We start from the raw sequence: 25,588 nt of genomic DNA on the forward strand, positions 1-25,588 counted from the left end.
CTCACTAGGTGGCCAGCACTGATTAACTGGGAACACAGAAGGGACTTATGAAATTCTAGAGCATGCCATATGATGCAGGGAAGAGATCATAGCATAATAGGCTGGAAATGAAGGAAGCGTCAGGACAGGACAGAGGACCATGGGCTTGGGACCCCCTCCCCCCACACCTGCTTCCAATTCCTAACCAACATCCAAAGAGGATAATAAGACTTCTGAGTCTGTCTCCTGGGGGTTGGGGATGTGAAGCTTCATGTGATAACATTGGATGTGAAAGCAGGTTGGAACATAGGGGAGGTCCAAGGCTAGCCAAGATGGCAGTCGCCTTAGAACCTGCCTTTCTGGTTCTCCAAATCCAAAGAGATTCTGGGAAAAGGGATCAAGTGAGCATGTCTATAAGGCTTTCAAGTTTGCAAAGCCCTTTCCATAAACTATCTCATGATCTCCACAACCACCATGGGAAAGAGGAGCTATGATTATTCCCATTTTACAGATGAATAACGTGAGCCAGATAATAGTGATATGACTTGCCCAGGGTCACACCACTGGGAACTGACTGCAGTTTGAGCTCTCCTCTTCCTGACTCCCAGCCCATTCTGCTGCCCAGATGTGCTGAGTCACAACTTGGGATATTTTTTGGGGGGAGTAGGGTATAAGGTACTATACCAGGAATTATTCTAATTGCTAGCTTTAGAGGGTTCATTGCTGCCTCATTGAATTTTTCTCTGAGTGGGTTAATTAATCTTAATATAGAGAGGCCTGCTCTCTCTGAAGACATCTGGGCTGTCACCCTGACCCAGGATGAATATCACTCTGTGCAAGCATTTCTCACTCTGACTATCTCTCCTGGAGATGCCACAGCTTCTGAGAAGGAATCATCCCAGAGAGAAGATGAAGGCGGCCAGCTGGCGGCTTCAGGCTCTCATGGACCCAAGCCAGAGGGCTGGGCTCCACTCCTGCTTAGCTGGTGCTTTTTCCCATGTACACACTGTGTGCCTCAGGATAGCTTTCCAAGGCTCTGCCCAGATTGAAAATGTCACTGAACATTTTAGGAGCTGAGACCAGGTGCCTGATCCTGCCATGGATGACCCAGGGTATAGGTCCCAAGGATCCCTCCCTGGGTGACCTTGGCAAGTCCCTTCCAGTTCAGAGTCTCAGGTTGGAAGCTTTTGGGGTCATTCAGTCCAGCTCTGGTTTTTACAAAGAGGGAAAGTGACACAGTGATGGGAAGGGACTCATCCAAGGTCATCCTCAAACATAGCCAAATTTACTCAAATTTACTCAAAATCAGAAATCTTTTCCCTTTTGACTCAGGAAGAGATCATTTCTAAAGGCTCTCCTAGTTTTAAGTCCAAGGAATATTAAATTCCTTAAATTATCCTATTTAAACTGATTTCTGACCAAGTTTTGGAAATTTGCAAACTGAGAATTCTAGAGTCTAAAATCAGATTGACAAATGAGGAAACTGAGGCCATGTGGTCTAGTGAAAATAGCTTAAGATGTGAGTTCAGAACTAATTCAACATTCTGGAGAGCAAAAGACTCAAAGAACAATAAAACTGATCATACCATTTGACCCAGCAATACCAATACTAGGCCTAGATCCAAAAGAAATCAGAAAAAATGGGAAAAGTCCCACCTGTTCCAAAATATTTATAGTAGTTATTTTTGTAGTGACAAAGAATTGGAAATTGAGGGGATGCCCATCAGTGGGGAATGGCTGAGCAAGTTATGGTACATGAATGGGATGGAGTATAACTGTTCTAGGAGAAACCATGAAGAACCATAAAGAAGCATGGAAAGAATTACAGGAATAGGTGCGGAGCGAAGGGAACATTGGACACATTAACAACATTGTGAGTTGATCATCTATAATGTTTTTGTTTTTGTTTTTGTTTTTAGGTTTTTGCAAGGCAAATGGGGTTAAGTGGCTTGCCCAAGGCCACTCAACTAGGTCATTATTAAGTGTCTGAGGCCGGATTTGAACTCGGGTCCTCCTGACTCCAGGGCTGGTGCTCTATCCATTGCCACACAGCCACCCCTTCTTCCTTTGCCTTTAATCCTAATTCCTCATACACAAATACTAATACGTAAACATGTTAAACACAAATGAACATGTACAATTTTTACTAGATTGTTAGCTACTAAGGAGAGGGTGGTAGAAAAATATGTAACTTCTAAATATGCAAAGTGGATGGATGTTGAAACACTTTCATAATATGTGGAAAAATAAAATCTCAAACCCCTCTCCCCCCCAAAAAAGACTTGAGTTCAGAGGTCTCAGGTTCAAATTTTGACTTGATTCCTCAATACTTGGGTCTCAACTTCTGGGACTCAGTTTCCTCATCTATACAAAGAAGGAATGAGACCACAAAGGAACCAAGATTGGGAAAGGGACTTGACCCAAGTCACACAAGTGATAAATTGCTGATTATAAAGAAAACTCAGGATTTTCTTCCTTGGAGGTGACCGTTGTTTGGAAAAGATGGGTTTAAGGAAGAGGAAGGAAACAGGATTTAAGTGCTTAATTTGTGCCAGAAACGGTGTTAAGAACTTTTAGGGGCAGCTAGATGGTGCCAACTAGCGGGTGGGGTAGCAGCCCTGGAATCAGGAGGACCTGAGTTCAAATATGACCTCAGATGCTTCCTAGCTGGGTGACCTTGGGCAAGTCATTTAACCCTGATTGCCTCATATTCAGAGTCATCTCCAATCATCCTGATCCATATTTAGCCTCTGGACCCTCATGACTCCAAAGGAAAAAGTGAGGCTGTTGACTTAGTGCAACCTCCTCCCCCACTCAAATCCAATTCAGGTGCATGCCATGATCTTTGAAAACAAAGGATGGGGCGGCTAGGTGGCGCAGTGGATAGAGCACCGGCCCTGGAGTCAGGAGGACCTGGGTTCAAATCCGGTCTCAGACACTTAATAATGACTTAGCTGTGTGGCCTTGGGCAAGCCACTTAACCCCATTTGCCTTGCAAAAACCTAAAAGAAACCCCAAAAAACCAAAGGACAACGTGTAGCTAGGTGGCACAGTAATAGAGCACTGGTCCAGGAGTCAGGAATACCTGAGTTCAAATCCAGCCTCAGACAGTTAATAATGACCTAGCTGTGTGGCCTTGGGCAAGCCACTTAACCCTGTTGCCTTGCAAAAATCTTAAAAAAAAAGAAAAGAAAACAAAGGACAAAACAATAATGAGAATTTTACAGATATAGTCTCAATTGATCCTCACAACAACTCTGGAAGATAGATGCCCATTTTACAGTTGAAGAAACTGAGGCAAATGTGTTTGAAGCTGAATTTGAATTCACATCTTCCTGATAGGCAACACTCTATCCACTCTGCCACATAGCTGCCTCTGATTTTTTTGCATTCTAAGAACACGGACATGCTCAGTTTGGTCTTCCTCTCCTATATGAGGGGGATTCCCCAAGTTATTCACCGAGCCCCCCAAGTAAGTTATTAATGTTCTCTCACTTCACATCCAGGTTACTTTATATTTAGCGGCTCACAGGTTATTTCACTCAGCAGAATGTAAGCTTAATGAGGGCAAGAACTGGGTTTTTTTTAATGCCTTGCGCTTCACCGCCTAGTATGTTGAATTACACTGAACCCAGTATGGGAGGGAGGGGAAGCACGTCAGACAGAAGTCTGCAATTTTAAAAGGCAACTGATGAAAAAAGCCTAACTGGTTAGTAGGAGCGCAGTTTCCGGGACTTCGGGGGAAAAGTATGATTCCACCCTACTCATGGCTGACTGTCTTCCTCCCCAAGGAGGACCGCTCATTCAGGCCAGGGCTGCTTCTACTAATGGCCTATGTGCTGTTCCGAGCCCAGGTCAGTTCTCAGCCCACAAATGACACTCAACAAAGACTATGAATAAAGGGCCATCGGAAATCTCAAATAAAAAATGTGCCAAGGGTCATATCAGTGACACAGAAGAGAAACCAGAGCAGGCCCCCAACTCCAGTTGGAGACCCTGGCCCACTGAACACACTCACGTGAATAAAGCTTTGGGGCCTAGACAGGCTAAGGATGAGGTTGGAGTGACTTCTAACAAGTATAGGTGCTAATACTAGTCATTGCAGCAATCTTTAAAAACCAATCTCACCCTCTCTTTTTCTTTTTTAGGTTTTTGTAAGACAATGGGGTTAACTGGCTTGCCCAAGGCCACATAGCTGGGTAATTATTAAATGTCTGAGTCTGGATTTGAACTCAGGTCCCCCTGACTCCAGGGCCAATGCTCTATCTACTATGCCACCTAGCCGCCCCATCTCTCCCTTTTGCAGATGGAGAAACTGAGATTTAGAGAGGTTAATGGGAATGAAATAAACCAGAGAGAAATCTTAGTTTGGAAGCAAAAAGTAGAGTGTGAATCTGCTCCGCCCTTACTCTCTATAGGAACTTGGAGACTTCCCTTCCCACCTCTGGGCCTCAGAAATTGAAGACAGGAATGCAGAGTCTAGCTTTAAATCCATGATCTGTACATCCCTTCCTCTCTTTGGCCTCAGTTTCCTCATCTATAAAATGACAGAGTTGAAACTGCTGACCTTTGAAGTCTCTTCCGACTTAAGATCTAGGCTTCCTTGTCCTGTGTCCAATGCAACAAGCATTTATTAAGCACCAACTGCATTTCAAACACTGTGCTAGGCTCTGGAGAGCTAGACAAAAATAGAAACAAATCCTTGGCCTCAAGGAACTTACATTTTCCCACAGGGAAATCAATCAAGATGGAAAACCAAGGCAATTTTGAGGGAAGTATTCCTAATTGAGGGAACTGGCGGAGGTGGGGAGGGAGGGCAAGTCAGGGGTGAAGCATGGCCTGGACAAAGGCACAGAGGTGGAAGAACAGGGATCTCTACAAAGAAGGCCAGATTGCTGGAGTGTAGAGAATGTGAAGGAGAGAATTAGGCCCTAAACCTGGAAAGGCTAACTAGAGCCCAGTCTCTAAGAGCTTTAAAAGTCAAATCTAGGGGCAGCTACCCTGGAATCAGGAGGACCTGAGTTCAAATTCAGCCTCAGCTACACATTAGCTATGTGACCCCGGGCAAGTCACATAACCTCTATTGCCTCCCCCCCCCCCCAGATAAAAGCCAAACACAAGAGTTTCTATTTGGGCCTAGAAGAGTTCACAGCGAGCTCTGGAAGGTTCTTAAGCAGGGAAGTCATATGATCTGACCTGTTTTAGGGAGATTATTGTAACAGCTGCATTGGGAATGGAGAGAGACTAGAGGGAGGAAGAGCATGGATAAGAAGGTCAGAGGAGAGGTGGCCTGGGTGAGGGTGGTTGAAGTGGAGACAGGAGGAAAGATGGAGGAATAAGGTGGAGGGAGAAGCAACGAGATTTCTGCACCGTGTACCCTATCCCCCCCCCCCCCCCCCCCGTAAAACCGAGAGGTTGAAGTAGATGATCCAACTTCAATCGAAATGTGGCCCTCCAAGCCAAACATAACAATGCCTGTGGGAAATAGGATGACTTAGCTCGAAAATGTAACATTATCTGTGCCTTATTATTTATGTAGTTCTTTCTCCTTATTTTGAGAAATGTTTCCCAATCACATTTTAATCTGGTTCAACCACACTGGGAACATTCAGGCCACATGTCTGCCATTTTTGACCTAAAGGTCCTCCAGCTCTAAGCCTATGATGTGACATGACTTGTCCAAGGTCACTCAGCTGGTAATAGATGCAGGACTGGGACCTGGGCCTGCCCTGATCCCAAGTCCACGGTTCCCTCCACCGACACTTAGCTGCCTCTCTGATAGTCTCCTGAAGGGACTAGAGAGTCTGGAAATGGGAGGGAGCCCCTGGGCCATGGGAGCCAGCGAGGGTTCAGGTGGTCCGGCTGAACACTGGCTAGAGCACCAGTAGGGACAGAAGTGACACTTGGGAGCCCCTTCTGCTCAGTGCCCAGGATTCAGGTTTAGGCTCAACCTTATCAAGCATGCCACCAATGGCAAGAAACCAAGGCCAGGCTCTGGCAGTTGGAGGGTGTTTTAGGGTAGTTTATCTGCTTACATTCGTGGGAGAGTCACTACAAAGTCTGAACCTTTGGGATATTAGCTTTAGGTAGGTAGGAGTAGGCCCCTGCACTTGTTCCAGCTCTGCTCTCCTTGGCGAGGGTTGGACACAGGTCCCTAGAGGCTAGCTGCCGGGCTGAATGGACAGCATGGCGGACACTACGTGCTTCAGACACTCTTACTCATTCATTCATTTCTGAGACTTTTCTAGGGCTGTTGGAAGAAAATGCAAAGTCAGCACAGCATTTACAACCTGGCCAGCTCTCACTTCTTCTGTCCTCCTTGAATTCTCTTCACTCCTGTGAGTTCTAGCTCCAATGGAACTATTGGCCCCTTTTTGGAAAATCACACAAACCAAATCCTATGGGCTGTCCTATGTCTAAAATACACAGTTACCTCACGTGCTTACATCAGACCTGGGGATCTCCTAACACTTTGGGGCGGAGACCCAGAGAAGAACTAATGTGGAGCAATAGTCAAAGAGTTCTCAAAGATAAGTAGGGGAGAAGATGAAGGCAATGAGTCAAAGAGACTCAGCTTTGGGGGATGCCCCTAAGATTGTGGCTCAGGCCTTTCCTGACCTGTCTAGTTTTGGGTACATGCTCATAGCTGAAATTAGCTTCTGTTTGTGTATCTATGGACATGCTGACAAATGCTTGAGACTGATGTCCCCAAATGTCAGGGGTGGGGTCTGCAGTCTGATGAGCATGTAGTAGGCCCTTAATAATGTCCTCTGAGGAGCAGCTAGGTGGTGTAGTGGATAAAGCACCGGCCCTGGAGTCAGGAGGACCTGAGTTCAAATGCGGTCTCAGACACTTCATAATGACCTAGCTGTGTGGCCTTGGGCAAGCCACTTAACCCCGTTTGCCTTGCAAAAAAACAAAACAAAAAAAATAATGTCCTCTGACCTATTTATGTGCCACTATGGGTTGGCATGAACAAGTTATCCCATCTTTTTTTTTCTTCTTAGTTTTTGCAAGGCAATGGGGTTGCGTGGCTTGCCCAAGGCCACACAGCTAGGTCATTATGAAGTGTCTGAGGTCGGATTTGAACTCAGGTCCTGCTGACTCCAGGGCCGGTGCTCTACCCACTGCACCACCTAGCCGCCCCAAGTTGTCCCATTTCTAAAGCATGTCACGGCTTCTTCACAAAGGCCTTTTGGTGGAAGACAGTGCTAGGACTATTGTACCCATCTCACAGGTGAGCAAATGGAGGCTCAGAAAAGTTGCAACTTTGTCAGTGGTCACCCAGCTCCTACATGGACTCTGCACCATGAGTGCGCCATGATGTCCAGCCCCCTAAGACTGTCAGGCTCCTCATCTCTTCCATTAGACCCTTCTTGAACCCCAGCTCTTGTCAAAGCTTCTCCATGGTGTTTGGAGACAGGAACTTTGGAGGGACCTGGTTTGGCTTCCTCATTTAAGCAGGCTAAGTGGAGAAGTCACTTGGCCAGGCTCCCAGGCAACATTTCTTTAGCCCTTCAGGCTGACTAAGCTCTTTACAAAGCTTATCATATTGGATCTATCCAATAGCCATGGCAGGGAAGGTACAGTTATGGTGCCCAATAGAGGCTAAAAGCTTGGGAGTGGATGAGGCATTAAAACTCAAGTCTTCCTGATTCTCCTAAGTTCAGGGCTTAGCCCACCAAACTATCTAGCCAAGAAGTGACTGAAGTGGCATTCAAAACCAGCCGCTCTGCCTCATGACCCAATTTGCTCCTGTCTCAAGGTCTTTTGCTATTGGTTTAGTGGAAAGAAAGAATGGGGCAGGGTTTATCCTCAGGGAGCTTTTGCTCCCCCATCTAGTGCAAGGAGAGGGAGTCAATGAATGCATCTCTTTGGGAGAGAGGAGGACTCATCTTAAGGGCCCCTGAGAAGAATCCCTAGCCTCTATATCAGAGGTAGCCTGGTCCATAGGAACATGCACCTGACTGAGTTGTAAATCCTACTGGCTTTGTGACCCTGTATCCCCATGCTGCCTCTCTTTCTACGTCAGGGTCCCCATCTTTCAAAGGAGGGCCAGTTTCCCTCCTAACCTGGTTGGGAAGGAAGCCCTGAAGAGCTGGGGCTATAGGAAACAAGAGAGATCATTGTTATGGTAGCGGCACTGTGGCCCAGGGAACAGAGCCCAGGCCTGGAATGGGAAAAGCTGGGAGCCATACCCAGGCCAGTCATGAAACATCAAGAGTCCTAACACAAAACACAACTGCCTGAGTGAACCTCAGTTTCCTCATTTATGAGAAAATAATAACTTTTCTCCTTCACTAACTTGTTGGTTGATCATTTTGCAATGCTCAGTAGTCAGCATCTCAAACTCAGATTCTTAGTTAAAAGAATAAAAAAGGGAAATCCTTCTCCTCCCAGCAAAGGGAAACCCATCCTGCCAAACTTTCATAGGCACTTCTTTACCTTCGGATTCCCTCACCACCAGGGAACTCTTAAACACAAAAATGCAAAACTCTGGAATGATGCGTCCAGTTCTCTTGCCTATTCCCTTCAGCATCCAGATGCAATTTTCCTTCTGCAGATGCCCCCAGAGCTTAAAAGAAAGTTTTGCTGGTGCAGAATCATTTGTTTTCCTTTCTGATCCCAGTGAATTCACACGCATCTTGTTAAAATGACAAGTCTTCCTCTGATGACTCAAGCTGACAAAGCCTCAATCACATCATGTTCAGACAACTGGGAGTGCCATAGTGCCCAGACCTCTGGGCCTGGAATCATGAAGACTCATCTTCTCAAGTTCAAATCTGTCCTCAGACACCTGCAAGCTGTGTGACCCTGGACAAGTCATTTCAAACTCTTTGCCTCAGTTTCTTTATCTGTCAATGAGCTGGAGAAGGAAATGGCACACCTCTCTAGTATCTCTGCCAAGAAAACCCTAAATGGGATCATGAAGTCAGACACAACTGGAAACCACCTAATGATGAAAAACTTCACGCTGAATTTGAGGCATTTTACAAAAGGCTACCCAAGGAACATTGTGAACTAGGGGTCCCAAGTTGACTTCCTCATCTTTCCTAATGAACCCTCCCCTCTAGCCACCTTCACTGGCATCAGGGGGTGCCACTGTCCTCCTTGGCCTCCAGTTTAGAACATGAGCCCAGCCGAGGACTGTCTTGATCCCTCTTCTAAGAGATGCCCTGATTCTTCTGTCTATATGCCTGCTTAGCACAGGTCCTAGCCTGTAGTAGCTGCTTAATAGCCTCTTGCTCTCACTCACTCCCCGCTATCCAAACACATGTGTATTATTGCCCTTTTAAGCTCCACCTCTGCTCTCACTCCCTGCACACTCCCCAGTCCGATCCACTCTCATCTGTGGCTGCTGAGTGATTCTGCCTGAGCACAGGCCTGCCTCCATCAATCTCCTTACTCTTCCTCCAGGATCAAACCTGAAGCTCCCTTCTCTGGGGCTTTTAAAAGCCTGAGTACCTGACCCCTTCCTCCATGCCCAGCCTAGATCACCACCTTCATTGACTTGTATAGTCACTCAAACTCGGATTCTCCACTGCTGCCTACACACCTTTGACCCCTGTCTAGACCACAGCCTTTACTGACCTCCTCTTTGAATGTCCCCCTTCCTTCAAAGGGTCAGTTGACCCTTAACCCGCCTCTTAAATCTCAGACCTATTTTATAAATGCCTCCCAATGGCCCCATCATCACACCCTGGGTCCATTCTAAGCTCTTGGAGGCAGGGACAGCACCTTGCTTGTCTTTGTTCACCCGACTTACACTGTGGGAGGCCCTGGGCTAAGCTCAATGAATCCTAGTTAACAATAACTTCAAAGTATCACTAAGCTGAGAAGAGTCCAGAAGAAGGTGTCCAGGATGGCAAGGGGCCTTGGGAGGTGGTTGTATATGGACGAATGAAAGAACTTTGTATGAAGAAGAAAAGACTGGGGTCTAGGGGGTCATTATGATCAAGGGACTTGAAGAGGAAGCAGTCTTGTGGTTCTGCTCCCCAGGGCTGAATCAGGAGTGTGGGGGGGGAGGCGAGAAGTCAGAAAGAAGCAGATTTAGGTTTAATCAAAGGAAAAACATCCTTAGACTTATGAGCTATGCAGTGGGTGGCCCTAACCAGTGGTGGTGTTACTTAGGCACCTACTATGTGCCAGATATATATAAACGTAGCCCCCACTCTCAAGGTGCTCACAGTCTATGGGGGAGTTCACCTGGAAATAACTAGGTAAGTTACATAGAGACATAGAGGAGATGGAAGGCGTCATCCTTGGGGGCAAGGGGAGACCTGGAAGAGGCTTCTGGCAAGAAGGGAAAGAAGAAGGGGAGCTGGGGGGGGGAAGAGAAGGGAAGGGATTCCAGGCATGAGGAAAGCCAGAGAAAATGCTAGAAGCTGAGAGTCTCTTGTATGAGGAAGAAACAGGAGGTCAAGTCAACTGGATTGCAGAGAACTGGGGGAGTAAGGTGGAAGAAAACTGGAAAGGTAGGAGCAGAGTAGGCTGAGGAGAGCTTTGAATGTCCAACAGAAGATCCTTTGGCAGCTGAGAGGAAGTGGGACTGAAGTGGGGAGAAACTGGAGGGTGGGGGACCCCCCACTCCCAGCAGCCCTTGCACTAATCCAGAATGATGACAGTACAGAGGAGACAGGGACTCATGCAAAGGATGGTTTAGAGGTAGAAATAGAACATGGCATACATTGGGTAAGCATTAACTAGGCATGAATGATGACACCAACTTTGGGAGGCTGAATGACTGGGCCAAGGTCATACCCTCAACAGCAAAAAATGGGGAGTTGGGGGGTGGGAAGCTCTATTCTGGCTAGTTGGAGCTCAAGATTTCTAGCACAGATTATCTAAAATGAAGAAGAGGCAGTTAGATATGGAGGTTAGGGCTGGCCACATACCAAAGGTCTCCTGCAGTGGTCTATCCCTTCTCCCTGCAGCTCAGCACCTGCATGAGCCCTTGCAGGTAGGGCTGGAGAGATGCCTTCTTGCTCCAGATCCATGATCCATGACCCATGGCCTTGCCCTCATGGAGTAGAATCAAAGGAGGCCAGCAATCCTTCCTGGAGCTTTCTACCATTGCCCCTGCCCGGACAGCTTACTTGGCAGTTCTGGCAAAAGTGTAAGGTCGGAGGCATAGACAGAGAGTAGTGGAGGAGAGGGGGAGGAAAGCCAAGGCCTCTCTCTGAGCAACAGGGGGGTTAATCCTCCAGAGTGCTGCAAGCCTCCGGACTCCTGCTCTGAAGTTTAATCAGCTCCAGCAGCTTATCCTAGGGGGTTAGAACAGGTCATAGAGGGAGGCAGAAGCCCAAGGCCAGGCCAAAGCATATGAAGAGGAGGAAATCTGACTGTCTAAGCACATAGATCCCCACAAGATGTGGCACATACTTGAATTCTCAATTGGATAGATAAAGCACTGACTTTGGAGTTGTAAAAATGAGGACTCCAATATGATACCTTGTATTCCCACAACTGTGTGACCCTAGAGAAGTCACTTAACTTCCCAGCCTCAGGCTCCCCACCTATGAAATGGGGGTATAAGCCAGCTGCAGGAATTTGAAGGAATGAGGTGCAAATAGCTCCATCGGGGAAGTATAGCATGCATGGGAGGATGAACTGGCTGCCCCAGTCGACATGAGCAGGCAAAGGAGTCTCCAGTGTCCAAGGGAACTCCCGAGTCCATGAGCTCACAAAGACATTGGAGCATGTGAGTCATCTCTGGAAGGAGCTAGCTTCTTCACATAATTGTTGGGAGGATCAAATGAGATTATGCACATCAAGTGATCTGTGAATACTAAAGTGCTGGGGTATATGATTATTGTCATAGGAAAAGAGAGGCAGTGTGGCTTGGTGGGCAGTGCCCCTGTTGTAGCATTATCATAGGAAAAGAGAGAGACAGTGTGGTTTAGTGACCAGGGTCCCCATTGTAGCATTATCAGAGGAAAAGAGAGAGAGGCAGTGTGGCTTGGTGGGCAGCACCATTGTTGTAGCATTATCAGGAAAAGAGGGAGACAGTGTGGCGTGGTGGGCAGTACCACTGTTGTAGCATTATCATATGAAAAGAGAAAGGTAGTATGGCTTAATGGGTAGCACCCTTTAGCATTATCATAGGAAAAGAGAGAGGCAATGTGGCTTGGTGGGCAGCACCCCTGTTGCACCATTATCTTAGGAAAAGTGAGAGGCAGTGTGGTTTGGTGGGCAGAGTCCCAGATGTGGCATTATCATAGGAAAAGTGAGAGGTGGTGTGGCTTGGTGGGCAGAAGGCCACTGAAGACCTGAATTCATCGAGCCTGTGTGACCCTTGGCAAGTCACTCAAACTCTGATTGTTCCCAGAACTCTAAGACGTATAGGAAGGCGACAACCTGTATTAGCAGCCGCTTGGTCAGTTAGTCCGTGAGTGAATAAGCTAGGTTCAGGCCCTGTGTTGAGCTCTGGGCATACAGAGGAAGGCCAAAGACAGTCTCTGCTCTCAGAGATCACAGTCCAATGGGGAAGACCAAAGAGTGGTGATTGCCCACACAGGAAAGGTTCTAACTGGTGGCTAGAGGGAGTGGCTAGAAGGTAAGACTCACTGGCCCTTGAAGGAAGCCTAGAGATGAGGAGGGGAAGCATTTCAGTAAGGGAAAGTATCTGAAGGGGGGGGTCTTGTTGGGGGGAGGCATAAGCCAGAGGGTGTGGAGGAGAAGAGGAAGACAGGCCCCAGCAGCCCTTGCGATAGCCCAGGTGTGAGGTGAGGAGGCCAGTGGCAGGGCAGGGCAAAGCAGAGGGGAGAGATGTTTGAAAGGGAGAAAAGACCGGATGTGGCAACTGATTAGATCCAGGAGGTGAGAAAATAAGGAATGGAGGATGTCCCCAAGAAAAAAGGAGGAAGGATGTGGAGGAAACGACGTCTTCGGATGTCCAGGTGGAAATGACTCAGATTAGGATGTGAGAGTGGAGATCAGGACAGAGGTTGGGGCTAGACAAATCTAATGGAGAAAGTTTCCCCCTTGTGGGAGTTGCCAATGAAAGCACAGGTTTAGTCTGGAGGGAGCCTTCTCTCTATGGGAAAAGAAAGTAACACCAATAGCCAGGGCTAAGAGACACCAACTGCACCCCACCCTGTTCCCTCACACTGCTCCCCTCCCCCTACCTGCCCTGGTATGTGGGGAATGCTAAATACCTAGAGGAACACTATCCCCCCCCCCCCCCCATGTGGATGCACAGGTGGTCCGTGGGAAGCCATCAGACAAAGGTCCCACTAGAGGAGGTGAGGTCAGTAGGGAAATCCCACAAGACAGACCTGGAAAAATAAAACCGGGTCCTCCCTTCGCCTCCAGGCAAGAGGAAATGATCCAAAGAGATAAAGCATCTAACTATCTGCAGATAAGCAAAACCACTTCCAGGCTGATAGGTCTCTATGGGAGAGGGGTGGCAGGGAGAGGAAAGAAGACAGGTAGAGAGGGAGAGGAAAGAAGGGATGTGAGAAAGAAAGAACACTGACAGAGAGAAGCAAAAGTGGCCTCAGTAAAAGGACAAAGAAGGAAGAATGAGAGGGAGAGAGAAGGAGAAGGAACAAAGAAAAAGGAAAGGGTAGAGAGAAAATGAGGAAGAAAGAAAAATGTGTGTTTGTGTGTGTGTGAGAGAGAGGAGAGAGAGAGAAGAGAGTGGAGAGAGAGAGTGGAGAGAGAGAAGAGAGAGAGAGAGACAGAGAGAGACAGAGACAGAAGAGAGAGATGAGAGAGAGAGAGAAGAGACAGAGAGACAGAGAGAGAGAGAGAGAGAGACAGAGACAGAGACGAGAGACAGAGAGAGAAAGGAGAGAGAGAGAGAGAGAGAGAGAGAGAGAGAGAGAGAGAGAGAGAGAGAGAAGAATTGAAGAAAGTGAAGGAAAGAAAATGAGGGGAAAGAGAAGAACACCCAGGGAGACAGAAGGAGAGGGAAATCAGGGAGGGATGGGCAGAAAGAACAGCATACACTTCAAGGTTTTTAATTTTTAAAGACTGAAGAAGGAGCCTTGAAAGATTTATTAATAAAAAGATCGACGTAGGAAATGTGTCTGGGCTGGCTTGACCTCTGGTCAGTTTTAAAGGTTGCTTTTTCTCCCCTAGGAATTTTTAAGACAAAAAGTGGGGTCCTGGACTGCGTAATGGGGATAGGGTCATATCTCAACGGTGTCACTAAAATCTGAGTTAAAGCAGCACCTCGTTTATCTCTCAAATTCAGTGCAGGAAACACTACTTCAGCACCTGCTCCCACCCTGGGGAATCCTGAGAGATGAGGCCATGGGGGGGGGCATGCTCCCTAGGAGCTCACAAGGGCTCACATTAAGAGTTTAAGATTTAAAATCTCTTTCTCTATACCTCCATGAAGTAAAAGGGGTAAATATTCCTTCCCCAAATGTACAGATGAAGAAACTGAGGCCCAGAGTGGTCAATGGCCAGCCTAGGGTCACACAGCTGGTACGTGTTCAAGTCAGAGGTCCCCATGGCAGATCCAGCGCCCCCTATTGCTCCTTACTGGTGGGCCATGTCTACAATCACGTGATAAAAGTTGGGGTTGGAGGGAGGAGAAGTCAAACTGGAGAGTGTTAAGGAGGGGGTAGAGGGGCATTTGAGCTGGACCCCAAAGGAAGGAAGGTGAGATGGGGAGGGTCATTGGATCCAAAGGGCACAGTGTCGGCAGGGGCCCGCAGTGAGAGGGTGGCAGGTGAGCAGAGCCTCACCACACCTCTGATAGCGAAGGGTTGTGTACATGCTCACCAAGTGCAGGCTCAGCCCTTGGCAATCAGAGGAGCTCACCATTGTTTATATTAAGCTTTGGGGATGGAAGTCTTTCTAAAAAATCTCCCCCAGGCAACAGCCTCCCAGCCTATTTAGGGAGAGGACAATAAACAATCTAACCTTTTCTTGTTGATTCAGGATTGTCAGTAGGGTAATCAAAAGAAAAAGGGAAGATGTGGAAGGGAGAAAGCGGAAGACAGAGAAAGAGAAAGGACTGAAAGTCGGTGCAGGAGGGAGCCCAAGACCACTGAACCATCCTGAGCAGCTCCTCTCTGGTTTCTAATCTGCTATTGGCTAAGAAAGTAAAAAAAAACCAAACACATCAGAATCATATGTAAACAAAGAGTAAATAAGATCTGAGTGAGGGCTCTCTGATGAGAAAAATGTGTGGGCTTTGTGGCATCCCTTGGTTGCTCAGAAGTCTTTTTTTTACTTCCAGATAACCGAGTCTTCTGGATAGAGGAGGTCCTTGGCTGCACTACCTCCCTTGCTCAAGCTTCAGAGCATCAATTCTTCTGAGTCTTGCCCTCTCCCCCACAAATGAACACACCTTTTGGGTGGTCTTTGAAAAGTTTGTCTAAGTTTGTCTTCCGGAATGGCCAGGTGGGAAGATCATGGGACTCAAGTCAGAGAACCCGAACTCAGCTATATGAGGTCTTCTCTTTAATAGCTGCCTACCTGGGCAAGAAGCACAAACTTGCCCTGAGCCTCAGTTTCCCCAAAAAGTGGGAGACCAGATGATCTCCAAAGATCCTCCTTGCTTCAAATTATGTGACCCGCTCCGCTGTGATTTTTCTCAACACCTCTGAGAACCGAACCCCAAAGTCTCATCAGCCTCATTTTACAGAGGAAGAAACTGAGGGACAAAAGAAGGAAATGACGAACTCTAGGTCATAGGTGGGAAAGGTAGGATTGGCATCTGGAAGTCCAGTCTTAGAACCAGCTGCCCAGTTCTTAAAGGTCAGGGCCCTGTCACCTCATCTGTCCGCGCCTTCTGGCCCTGCTCCCCACAGTTCACTGCCGAGTTACATAACTCCCTCTCCCCGCTCTCCCTTCCAGCATGGCAGGGCTCTTTTGTTTGGGGTGGTTTGCGAGTTTTGTGGCTCCTGCCCTAGCCCCCCACATTCTTAGCTCTGCTGGCCACCATGTCTGAGAGAGTGAGGGGAGGGGACTCCGAATCACTGCGCACAGGAGGGATTATTGGTTCCAACGGAACTGAACCACGTGCTGGGGGGCAAAGAAGCTCGGCTTTGGGGTCAGATTGACGAGTGGGACCTGGCACAAGGCTCTCCCGCCCCAAGTGTTTTCAGTGTAAGAGGAGAGGGCTGGCTGCTGCTGCTTCCCCTGCTTGGATGCAGAGTCCCAAGGAAGATCCCCCAGCAGCGGCTCAGCCCGGGAGAAAGAAGGCCAAGCTTGGTGTGTGCCTCAGCTAGCTAAAGAAGCCAAGAGGGCTTGGGCACTTCTCTTCGTGACTGGCTGAGATGCCCAAGCTGTAAATAAGTCCCCGAACTCGGAGGCCCTTGGCCAGGCTGGCTCAGCCTCCTTCCCAGAGATAAAGGGGGTGTTTGGAAGACAGTTGCCTAAAACTTTCTGCTCTCCCCAGAGCAGCCCTGGGGCTCCTCCCTCACCAGCCTGGCTCTGAGGGAGTGGCTGGCAGTCTGGGTCAGACCCTGCAGGGAAGCCCACAGAGAGGGCACAGGGAGACAGAGGCACAGGCTGCCTTGTCACCCAACCCTGCTCACTGGGAGGTGAACTCTGGGAGGAATCTCTGAGGGAACTGGGACAGGGCATCTGGGTCCCTGGGAAGGAAAGGTGCCCGCTGGCCCCCAGAGGTTAGGAGGGCCAGTATGCCGCTGGGAAGCCCCCAAGAGGGAACTGCCTGTCCAGCCTTGGCAGAGCCAACTCCACTCAGCCCGAAGCGAAGGACGAGGGGCAGTGAGGGAAGTGGCCCTGGTAGTCCCAGGGGAGCTGCCTCCCGCTTTCCCCTGGGACCTCGGGAGACCAGGAAGGGAGGTGGGGAGGGAGATACAGACCTTGGCAAAGGGAGTGCCTCTCTCCCCCACGACCAGCTCCCATAAAGAGGGAGGAAAGCGAAGTCGAGGGAGGGGGTTCGACTTGCCAGTCCAAGCCCCCCCCCCGCCCCCCGCCCCCCCCCCCCGGGGAGCCACTTCTTTCCTACCCACGTCTGATAAGTGAGCTTCTGATAAACTCGGACCCAGGACCGAAGGATGCCCCCTCCGCGCCTCTGCCAAGCAGGTGGTGGACGCGCCTTAGGGTGTCTCTAGTTCTCCTCCCCCTCTGATCCCCGACGGGAATCCGGGGGCCAGCAGGGGCAGAGCTCAGGCCCCAGCGAGCCCCGGGAGCCCCCTTCACCGGCCGGCTGGCCGAGCCAAGCGGCGCCCGCGGCCCCCCGCCCCGGACAGCGCCTTCTCCGCGCCCGCGGCCCCCCGCCCCGCACAGCCCGCGGCCCCCCGGCCCGCCCCGCGCACTCACCGTGCCCTCGGCCTGCAGGTAGCCCAGGTCGTCGATGGCGCGGATGTTGATGATGTGCACGCCCCGGTCGGCCCCGGCGGGCAGCGCCGAGTACCTCTCGTTCACCCTCATGGCCTCGGAGCTCGGGGCTTCTCCCAGGCCGGCCCGGGAGTCCGCTTCGGGGGCGGCCGGCGCGGCCTCTCCATGCACCTCGCCGGCTCCTTCTGGCCGCGGGAGACAGAAGGGGAGCCTCAGCCGGCGCCGCCCCGGCCCCTCCCTCCCTCCCCGCGCGCACTGGCTGAGCCGCCCTCTCCCCGCCCCTGCCCGGCCCCAAGGAAGCGCCCCTGGGCTCCCCGGGCCTCCCGAGCCTGCCTTCCCTCGGGCACGAGGCCCTTCTCTCTCGGAGGGCCTCCCCCATCTGGGCAGCCTCTCGGCCTCCTACCCAAGTCAGCTCAGCCATCAACCCATGTGGGAAAGGCCAGAATGCCCTGTTCCTGGGGGACACCGGCCCCGGACAGCGGGCCAGTGGGGGGGACACAGCCTCCTCCCCGGGTTCCAGGCTGGCTCATCCTCCTGGGGTGTCCCAACACCCAGCCTCCTGCAGTTCGCCTTTCACAAAGCATGGTTCAGGGGACCCACTTGTAGGGTGTGTCTGGCAGGCCCCCCAGCCCAGGTCCCTTCCCCTCAGTCATAGAAGGCCCCCTGCGTTAGCTTCAGGCTATTTTATGGGGGCTGCGAGGCTCACGGGCAGAGTTGCCCATTCTGGAGCTCTCCGGACAGGTGGCTGACTTTGGGGCTGACCCATGGTGCCAGTCAATTGGCATCTTCTAGGGAGGCATAAAAGTGGAAGGGACCATCATTGGTTGGAGGAGGGGAAACTGAGGCCTGGGGCCCATAAGGGATTTACCCAAGGTCTGTAGAGATCCTGGAAGGGGTCCCCCATGAACGCTTACTCCTTTCCTCCTAACTTCATCCAACCCAGAGCCGGGACCCTGGTCACTCGGTGACCTTCCCTACCTCCCAGTGGCCCTAAGCTGCTCATTTCATGCCGGAACCATTAACCAGAGAAATGTAGAGTGGGCCTGGCCAACCCCAATCGGGAAGACCCGGATTCAAGCCCCAGCTCCTTCCTTCAGATGGATAGCTCTTGGTGCCTCAGGAGATGCCAAGACTAGAAACTGAAGGGAAGGGCTCAGTCTGGAAAGGTTCCTCCCTGAGGGCTCCCCACTCCGCTGAAATCACAGTTTGTGCCAAGTGGGGACCTTCCTTCCTCACAGACTTTGGGTCTCAGTTTGCTCATCTGTCCAATGAAGGTGATCATCCCTGCTGCCCCATCTACCTTCTTCCTCAGATGCTAAAATCCCCTGTGACTCTCCAATCAGGAGGGCAGTTCACAAGGCAGATTTGACATCAAATTGCAGTTACCCACCACCCCTCAGGACCAAAACTTCTAGAGCTCTGCACCAAACAGTCTTCACCATCATGTGGCCCTGGGGGATGAGCCCATCTGTAATTGGCACCTGTCTGGCTGAGCCCCTCCCCCTGCTCTCACCTCCCAGCCCTTCACCTGCACCTCTCCTCTCTTCTTACTTCGGTGGGCCTTGTCTCAGGTCAGCCCCCCCCCCCCCCCCACACACACACATTAGACTCCTCACTCCTTAAGCGAGCAGGGACTTCCCGCCACTGCATTCAGAGCAGAAGCCCCAGTGCAAATAGCGGACCCTTTAGAACTGTACTGGGAAGAGACAGAGGAGTCTGCCCTCTACTGGAGGAGGGCCCCTGGGGCCCGGGGAGGCTGGGGAGGAGGTTGTGGGAGGAGGACTGTTGGCTTACAAACTATAACTGTTTAATTGAAAGCAACTCCATCATTCACAGGAGCTCACACTCAGAAATCACACCTTCCATTCGAGTCAGCCTAGAAAGCTACATATCCAAGGTCACACAGTCAGTAAACAAATTGTGGAGCCAGAGGATGGAATCGAGTCCCCAGCCCCGGCTAGCCCATCCTCTCTCCCAGTGATGCTAAGGTCAGAGTTTACTGCCCACCCTACCCCCAGACCACGAACAGCAGCCGAGCAGCAGGTGGGTGTGTAAAGGTGGGCTTGGGGAGGGACCCCTCTTAGGGGCAGCTGTTTGGGCTTTCTGCTTGGTTTTGTGACTTCCATTTTTCTCAACTGCTCATTCAAGCATCACAAGAAGCCTTCTCCTTCCTTGGGAAGTAAAGGAGTGGTAGCTACTCCGAATAATAAGAGACGGTGAGTTCCCTGTGATGGGAGGCTGACCCAGATGGTCAGATATGTTGGAAAGGAGATAGGAGGTCGATGTCCCCGGAGATCGTTTTCGTCTAGTGGGTCCACAACTGAGTTGGAATCGTGAGCTTTTGGGACAGATACCAGTGGCTGAATGCACACATTTTCCAAGGCCTCAGAGTCATAGTTCTCAGATTAGCCCACAAGGGTTCCTCCCCTCCCCACTGGCACCTTCAAGGTGACAGGCCTTGGGGGAGTTATTTCATAAGTCTCACATAATAAGCAAGTATTTGGAAGTGGCAGGGGATGGGCCAGAGCCAAGTTCTGGAGCTCCAACGAAATCACAGGACCAGACTAATCATTTTTACTAGGTGGGGAAGTTCCTTCCTCACTATCTCTGGGTCTCAGTTTCCTCATTTGTCAAATGGGGATGTGAAGTTCCTTCATCATTGATTCCAGACAATTTCATCCATCAAGCTAGGGGAGGCCTCTGCTGTTCAAAATTAAGTTTCTGACGCTGGGTAAGAATTCCCCCCAAATAAAAGTAACAACATTGTGCAAGCTGATCTCCTTGTTGGTAAACAAGCAAGATTGTGTAATCCTGTTGTGTTGAACTGTCCATGACAGCAGAGAATGAAGCAGATCTCAGAGCAAAAGAAGTCCCAGGGGTGCAGGGGGTCACCCAGGCCCTCTCTTTTTGTTGGTAGCACCGTCCCCTCCCCCAGTTCTGCTCTAATTTGGGCTTAAAAAGACCAATCCTTCAGCTGAGCCTTATAGAACATGGACTGAGGTCCTCAGCTGGCTAGTTACCGTTCTCTACACGCTTCCCCCAACAGCCTTCGTCAAATGTGGTGCCTAGGGTGAAGGACAGGTCTCCAGAGGTGGCCAATTACCTCCTTGTCCCTGGAGGAGACCAGGTGGACTCTCTTCATTCCACACGAGACCCCATTGGCTGATGAGGCTGGCACCTTCCATTGCTCAGTCCACTGACCTCCCCAGAGCCCTTTCCTTCAGACTGTTGCCTCCACCCAGCTTGGGACCATGGCACTGGATTCTTCACATAAGTCTGAGGCTACATTTGTGGACATTCAATTTTATTTTATTAGGTCCAGCCCAACAATCCAGTCTGTCCAGATCCCTTTGGATACTGACTCTATCATCTGGCCAGGCAGCAAGAATTTGTTGCCTACTATATAATAACTGGACTATTTGATGCGCCATTGGTACCTTTATCCAAGGCCTGTGATTGGAGGGAATGAGGAAAGATACAGATACACAGGAACATAGAACCCTGGGCCACACACACACACACACACACATATTCATATACAATACACATACACACTTACACACACATACACACATATTCCCAAGGACTATATTCTGCCTTCAAAGTCCCAGAACGTGGCTGGTATTAGAAGGTCCTGAAATCATGTTTGTTTGAATTGAATGAAAAATCACTACTATAGAATTCACAAGCCCAAGGCATGGGCCTACACTGAAGAAGAGAAATAACTTCAAGAAAGATCCGAATGGTTTTGGAATGGCAGGTCAGTGAGGACTGGGCCTGATCAATGATGGACCTAAGTACCTATTGAATAGGCTAAATTGGAGTAATTGCTAAATGTTATTGGTACCACAAACTGGTGGAAGGCCTTTCCCTCCTGCCTCAGGGAAGAGGGAGAGCAAGCCAATTTGGATAGAACAAAGGCGCCCTTTGTTAGCAGAGCTTCCCTGCTGTGCCCTCCTTCTTCTACCTCGATAAATTGCTCTTCAACTCTGGCTGAGGATGTTGCAGACCCTCAGGGAAGGGGGGAATGCCTCAGTTAACATTTCACAGGCACCAGAGAAGCAAGAAGTAACCAAAGAGTTGGGACTGGGCAAAGCTGGTCAGGTTCCCAGGATAGTCACACCTGGCCTTGGCAGCCTTGGCTGGATGCTGTCCAACCTGCCATGATCTGGTTCAGAACAACTTAAGTCTAAGTTGGGGGGCTCCATGGACAGAGGAGCCCCCTCAGGATGCCCCTACCCAGAGGTCTGTGGCCTCTGACAAAAAAGGAGCAATGAAATCTGAAACCTGAAGCATCAGCAGATCTCCACATTTAAAAGAGCTGATGTCAGGGAGGAATGGCCCTGGAGAATTTATTTGCTTTTTAGCTCTCCCTCTCTGCCAAATTCAAAGGCAAAACCTCTCCAGGTACTCTCTCTGGCCAGCTCAGGGGCTGACACTGCCTTCCTTCAGCTTCTCCCTCCAAGACCCAGAACCATTAACATTTCAGAGGGCAGTTTAGACAGCAATTTCCTTACAAGGAGCTCATGGGATAGGTTGTCCCCATTTTGAAAATGAAGAAACTTGAGAGGGGGCAGAGAATAAAATGGAATTGCTTCTTCTCTCTCCTTTGGAGAAGGAACCTCAAAGATCATTTCATTTCAGAGGATCCAACTGGAACCCAAGGAGACAGCAACAGGATTATAGGGGTGATAGATTCAGAGCTGGTGGGGCCCTTTGAGGTCACTCGGTTCTATCCTTTCATTTTAAAGAAGAGAAATGAGGGTCCAGAGAGGCATGGGATCTTTTCATTATAGATTCTGAACTGACAGAGACCTTAGAGTGTGATTCTGAACTGACAGGGACCTAAGACCGCGAAACAGCTTTGGTCCAAGGAAGCAGCTCTGATTCTGATAACATAAGAAAGATTTGGATGGAGGTGGGGAACCTCAGACCTCAAAAGTCCTGCATTCTCTTTAGGCCTCAGTTTCTCCATCTATAAAAATGGAGGGAAGTTTTGTCTGGGTGGACCATAGGGTCCCTCTTCACTCTGACACTCTTTAAATCTATGATCTCTTGGCCTCTCAGTGGCCAGGCATGGTACATGGTGACTGATTGCGTCCCTTCAAGAGTGGGGACAATATCTTCCATTGAATGAGGCACATGGGGGTGGGGGATGCTCCCCAGAGCCGCAGACTCAAAGGCTTGGGGAGAGAAGGCCATGGAAGGAATGAGCAGCCAGTGACTCAGCCCTATTGTGAGGGCCCTCGTCTGGCTATCCTGCCACAGTTACTTCTGGGTTCTGATAAATAAACAAGCTTTAGAGAAGCAGCTGCCAGGCCCACCCCAGAGCCTGCCAAAAGCCCTGCACCTGGGGAAGACCTGGCATGGATGTTTCTTACTAAGATAAGGCAGGTGAGCAGCCTCATTTCCTCCTGCCAGATACTGTCGGCCTGTGAGGCCACTTCACATGGATGGAAATTGTGGGAGAAACTCGTCCAAATGGAACCCAATCATCAAACTCATCTTGAGCAACTCAGTCACTAGATCAGCATGAATTAACTCACGTTCAGGGTTTCCAGCTGAATATTTGGAAGAGGCTAGTGGGCTTTGCTGGCTCCCTTCAGATTTTTCTTCAAAGAGTTCTAAAACCCTTATAAAGCAATGAAGTTCCCTTTAGAAAGCGTTACTGTGCTTCATGTGCCAGGTGAGGAGTTGTTTTTACTTCTAGAGGCAATAGGGAGCCAAGGAAGCTTCTTGAGAGAGGGAGGTGTATGGTTTGACCTGGTCACTGAAATCTGATCCAATCAATTAGAAAGAGCAAGGCAAGAAAGGGAAGGGAACATACATTTGTTAAGCACTACTCACACTGTTGCTTCTGATCCTCATAAGAAATATTTAGTAGTCAATGTTTGGAGTATGTAAGTCTATCTAGTAAGATGGCAGGTGCTATTCAAATGTCAACTCTACCATGAAGCCCGGAGGATTCCTCCCAGTCATAAAGTCTCTCCTTCTCTTTTTTCCTCTCTCCCCCTCCCTTCCTCTTTCCTCCCCTGCCCTCCTCTCCTCGATCCCCTCCTCTCTCTCCTCCCTCTCTTTCCCCCACCCCTCCTTCCCTCTCTGTCTTTCCATCCCTCTCCACCTTCTCTCCCTCTTCCATCCTTCCCCCCCCGTTTCTCTCTTTACCCCTCTTTCTCTGTTTCTCTCCCCCCTCCCTATCTCTGTCTCTCTATTTCTTTTTTCTTCATCTCTCTCTCCCTCTTCCCTCTCCCTTGCCCCATCCCCCCCATTTCTGTTTTTCTCCCCACTCTGCTTTTCTCCCTTTCTTCTCCCTCTCCTTCTTCCCTCCCTCTTTCTCTCTCTCCCCATCTTTGCCTCAGATTCTCCTGAGCTCCTGGTTTCTTCCTCTTTCCTAGTCCTTTGCCATCAACAACTGCTTTGCATGAGGGTCTTCCACCCAAATAGTTCCACACCCTTATCTCATTGCACTGGGGGGGGGGGCTTCACCATGGGGGAACCCTAGATGAGCAAGGTCTGGCTCCTGGCTCCCAGACAATTCCAGTCCCAGGAAGAGTGGGGGAAGGCTCTAGGAAAGTCAGAGACAAAGTATAGGAAGAGAGAGGAAGGGCAAGGGGGCGTGGGAGACCATGCACCAAACACAGATTCAACCCCAGGGCATGCCAAGATAAAAAGGCAACAGCCCTGCCCTCAAAGAGCTTCCATTCTTCTCTGCAGGATGCACAGGAAAAAAGGAAACAGTCTGAGAAGGGAAAGGGCAGTAACAAGGGAAGGTGGCTCATCTTGGGAGGCAGTACCTGGGCCAAGCCCTAATGAAGGATGAGATGAGGAAGGGAAGGGGTCCCATGACCACCTCTGCAAAGGCAAGGTGGCTGGAGTCTGATAGGTCTGATCAATTCCCACAATCCCCCAACACTCCAGGAAGGCTTCTTGGAGGAGCTAGCATTTGGGTTATGATGTTTGTTCTTCCTTTTTTTGAAGAAGGTGATTCCAGGACAAGCACATGAATTGGATTGAATGTGGGGTGGGGAGCTGGGTTAAGTCCCCATCTTCATTTTCTCCTTCAGAATCATCTGGGTCCAGGGGCCAGATAGGAATCAGGACAACTGGAGATGGTCCTGGATGCGAGGCAGTCAGGGTGAAGTGACCTGCCCAGGACCACTCAGTTAGTAGTGGTCAAGTGTCTGAGGTTGGACTCAAACTCCCATTCTCCCGACTCCAAGACCAGTGCTCCAACCACTGTGCCCACCTAGCCTCCAGTAGTGTTTGAGTTAGACCTTGAAGGATGGATGGACTATTCCTTCCAACCCCACCCCCCATCAAAGCCTAAGGAAATTGAGGGCAGACATCTCATTTTCCAGAGTTCCATCCCTCTCCAACAGTCCAAGGACAGGGTTTGCCCACTGGAGGTGAATAATGAGCATTTGCAGAACATTTAAAAATTTTATGTATGGGGAGCTTCTGTTTTCATTTTTCTCCCTTTGTGGACCTGGCCAGCATTAGTCATTTTGGAGACTCCTCTGCCCCTTTCCCCCTGGGGTGCCCACTCTGTGGTTGACCCATAATAGGTGGTTAGTACATGAGGAGGCTATGTGAGGGGGCAGAGGAGGAATCCAGCCCAGGGACATCCCCACCAGGGTCAACCTTCCTCTCTGGAGGCCCCAGCTCAGTCCTTGCCTCCTGCCTCATCGGTTTTTAAAACCTGCCAAACCATTTTGGAGGCAGCTCGGCCTTTGTCCATTTTTAGAGATTGGCGTGTCAAGGCAGACTCTTTCTCTGACAGCTCATTTCCTCCTCCTCCTCCTGCTCTGGCAGCCCCTTCTCTCTGACTCCTAGGGAAGGGCCCCATGCCAAGGATGTGACACACTGTTGCCCTGACAACGGATTGTTTAACATCCCCTTGCCATCCCTAGAATGACCTCAGCCCAGGAGGGACCCAAAGCTCGGTCTGACAACACCCTCATTCAGCCCAGATTTCAGACATAGGGGCAAAAAGACCTGAGCCCCATCTGCAGCAATCTGCTTCCTGGACAGAAACAGTCTGTGGGGGACACTGTGCTTGGAGAGACAGAGGGGACCAGATCTGAGGGGCAGCAGGACCAGGAGGGCTCTCAGACCAGCTAGTCAAACCCTCTTATTATACTGACCCAAAAGGAAACTGAGGTTTGATCATTTGGCTGGCCCCACATCACACAGGCAATGAGTGTAGAGGATCTCAGAGCACATCTCCAGTATGCCTATTATCTCCCCAATGTGGATATTCTCTTCAAGACTATAGAGAGCAGCCCATCCAATAGCATGTCTCCCATGCTTCCTCATAGGACCATATATTCAAGGTGCTGGT

At 49.9% G+C, this 25,588-nt stretch overlaps 1 protein-coding gene across 3 annotated transcripts in view; it reads right to left on the reverse strand.

Annotated features, from left to right (window-relative positions):
- The window catches only part of LOC141518655 (anoctamin-1-like), a 161,167-nt gene that overhangs the window by 76,505 nt on the left and 59,074 nt on the right, over window positions 1–25,588 (reverse strand). For 2 of the 3 annotated variants that reach the window (XM_074230876.1, XM_074230874.1), the window contains exon 2: window positions 17,230–17,432. The exons of the other annotated variant lie outside the window; for it this stretch is intronic. In XM_074230876.1, the coding sequence (XP_074086977.1) occupies window positions 17,230–17,432 (203 nt within the window). The remainder of the gene's footprint in view (window positions 1–17,229; window positions 17,433–25,588) is intronic. 3 annotated transcript variants of the gene reach the window in all.

The sequence above is a fragment of the Macrotis lagotis genome, chromosome 3, assembly GCF_037893015.1.
Source record: "Macrotis lagotis isolate mMagLag1 chromosome 3, bilby.v1.9.chrom.fasta, whole genome shotgun sequence".
Taxonomy (NCBI): Eukaryota; Metazoa; Chordata; class Mammalia; order Peramelemorphia; family Peramelidae; genus Macrotis; species Macrotis lagotis.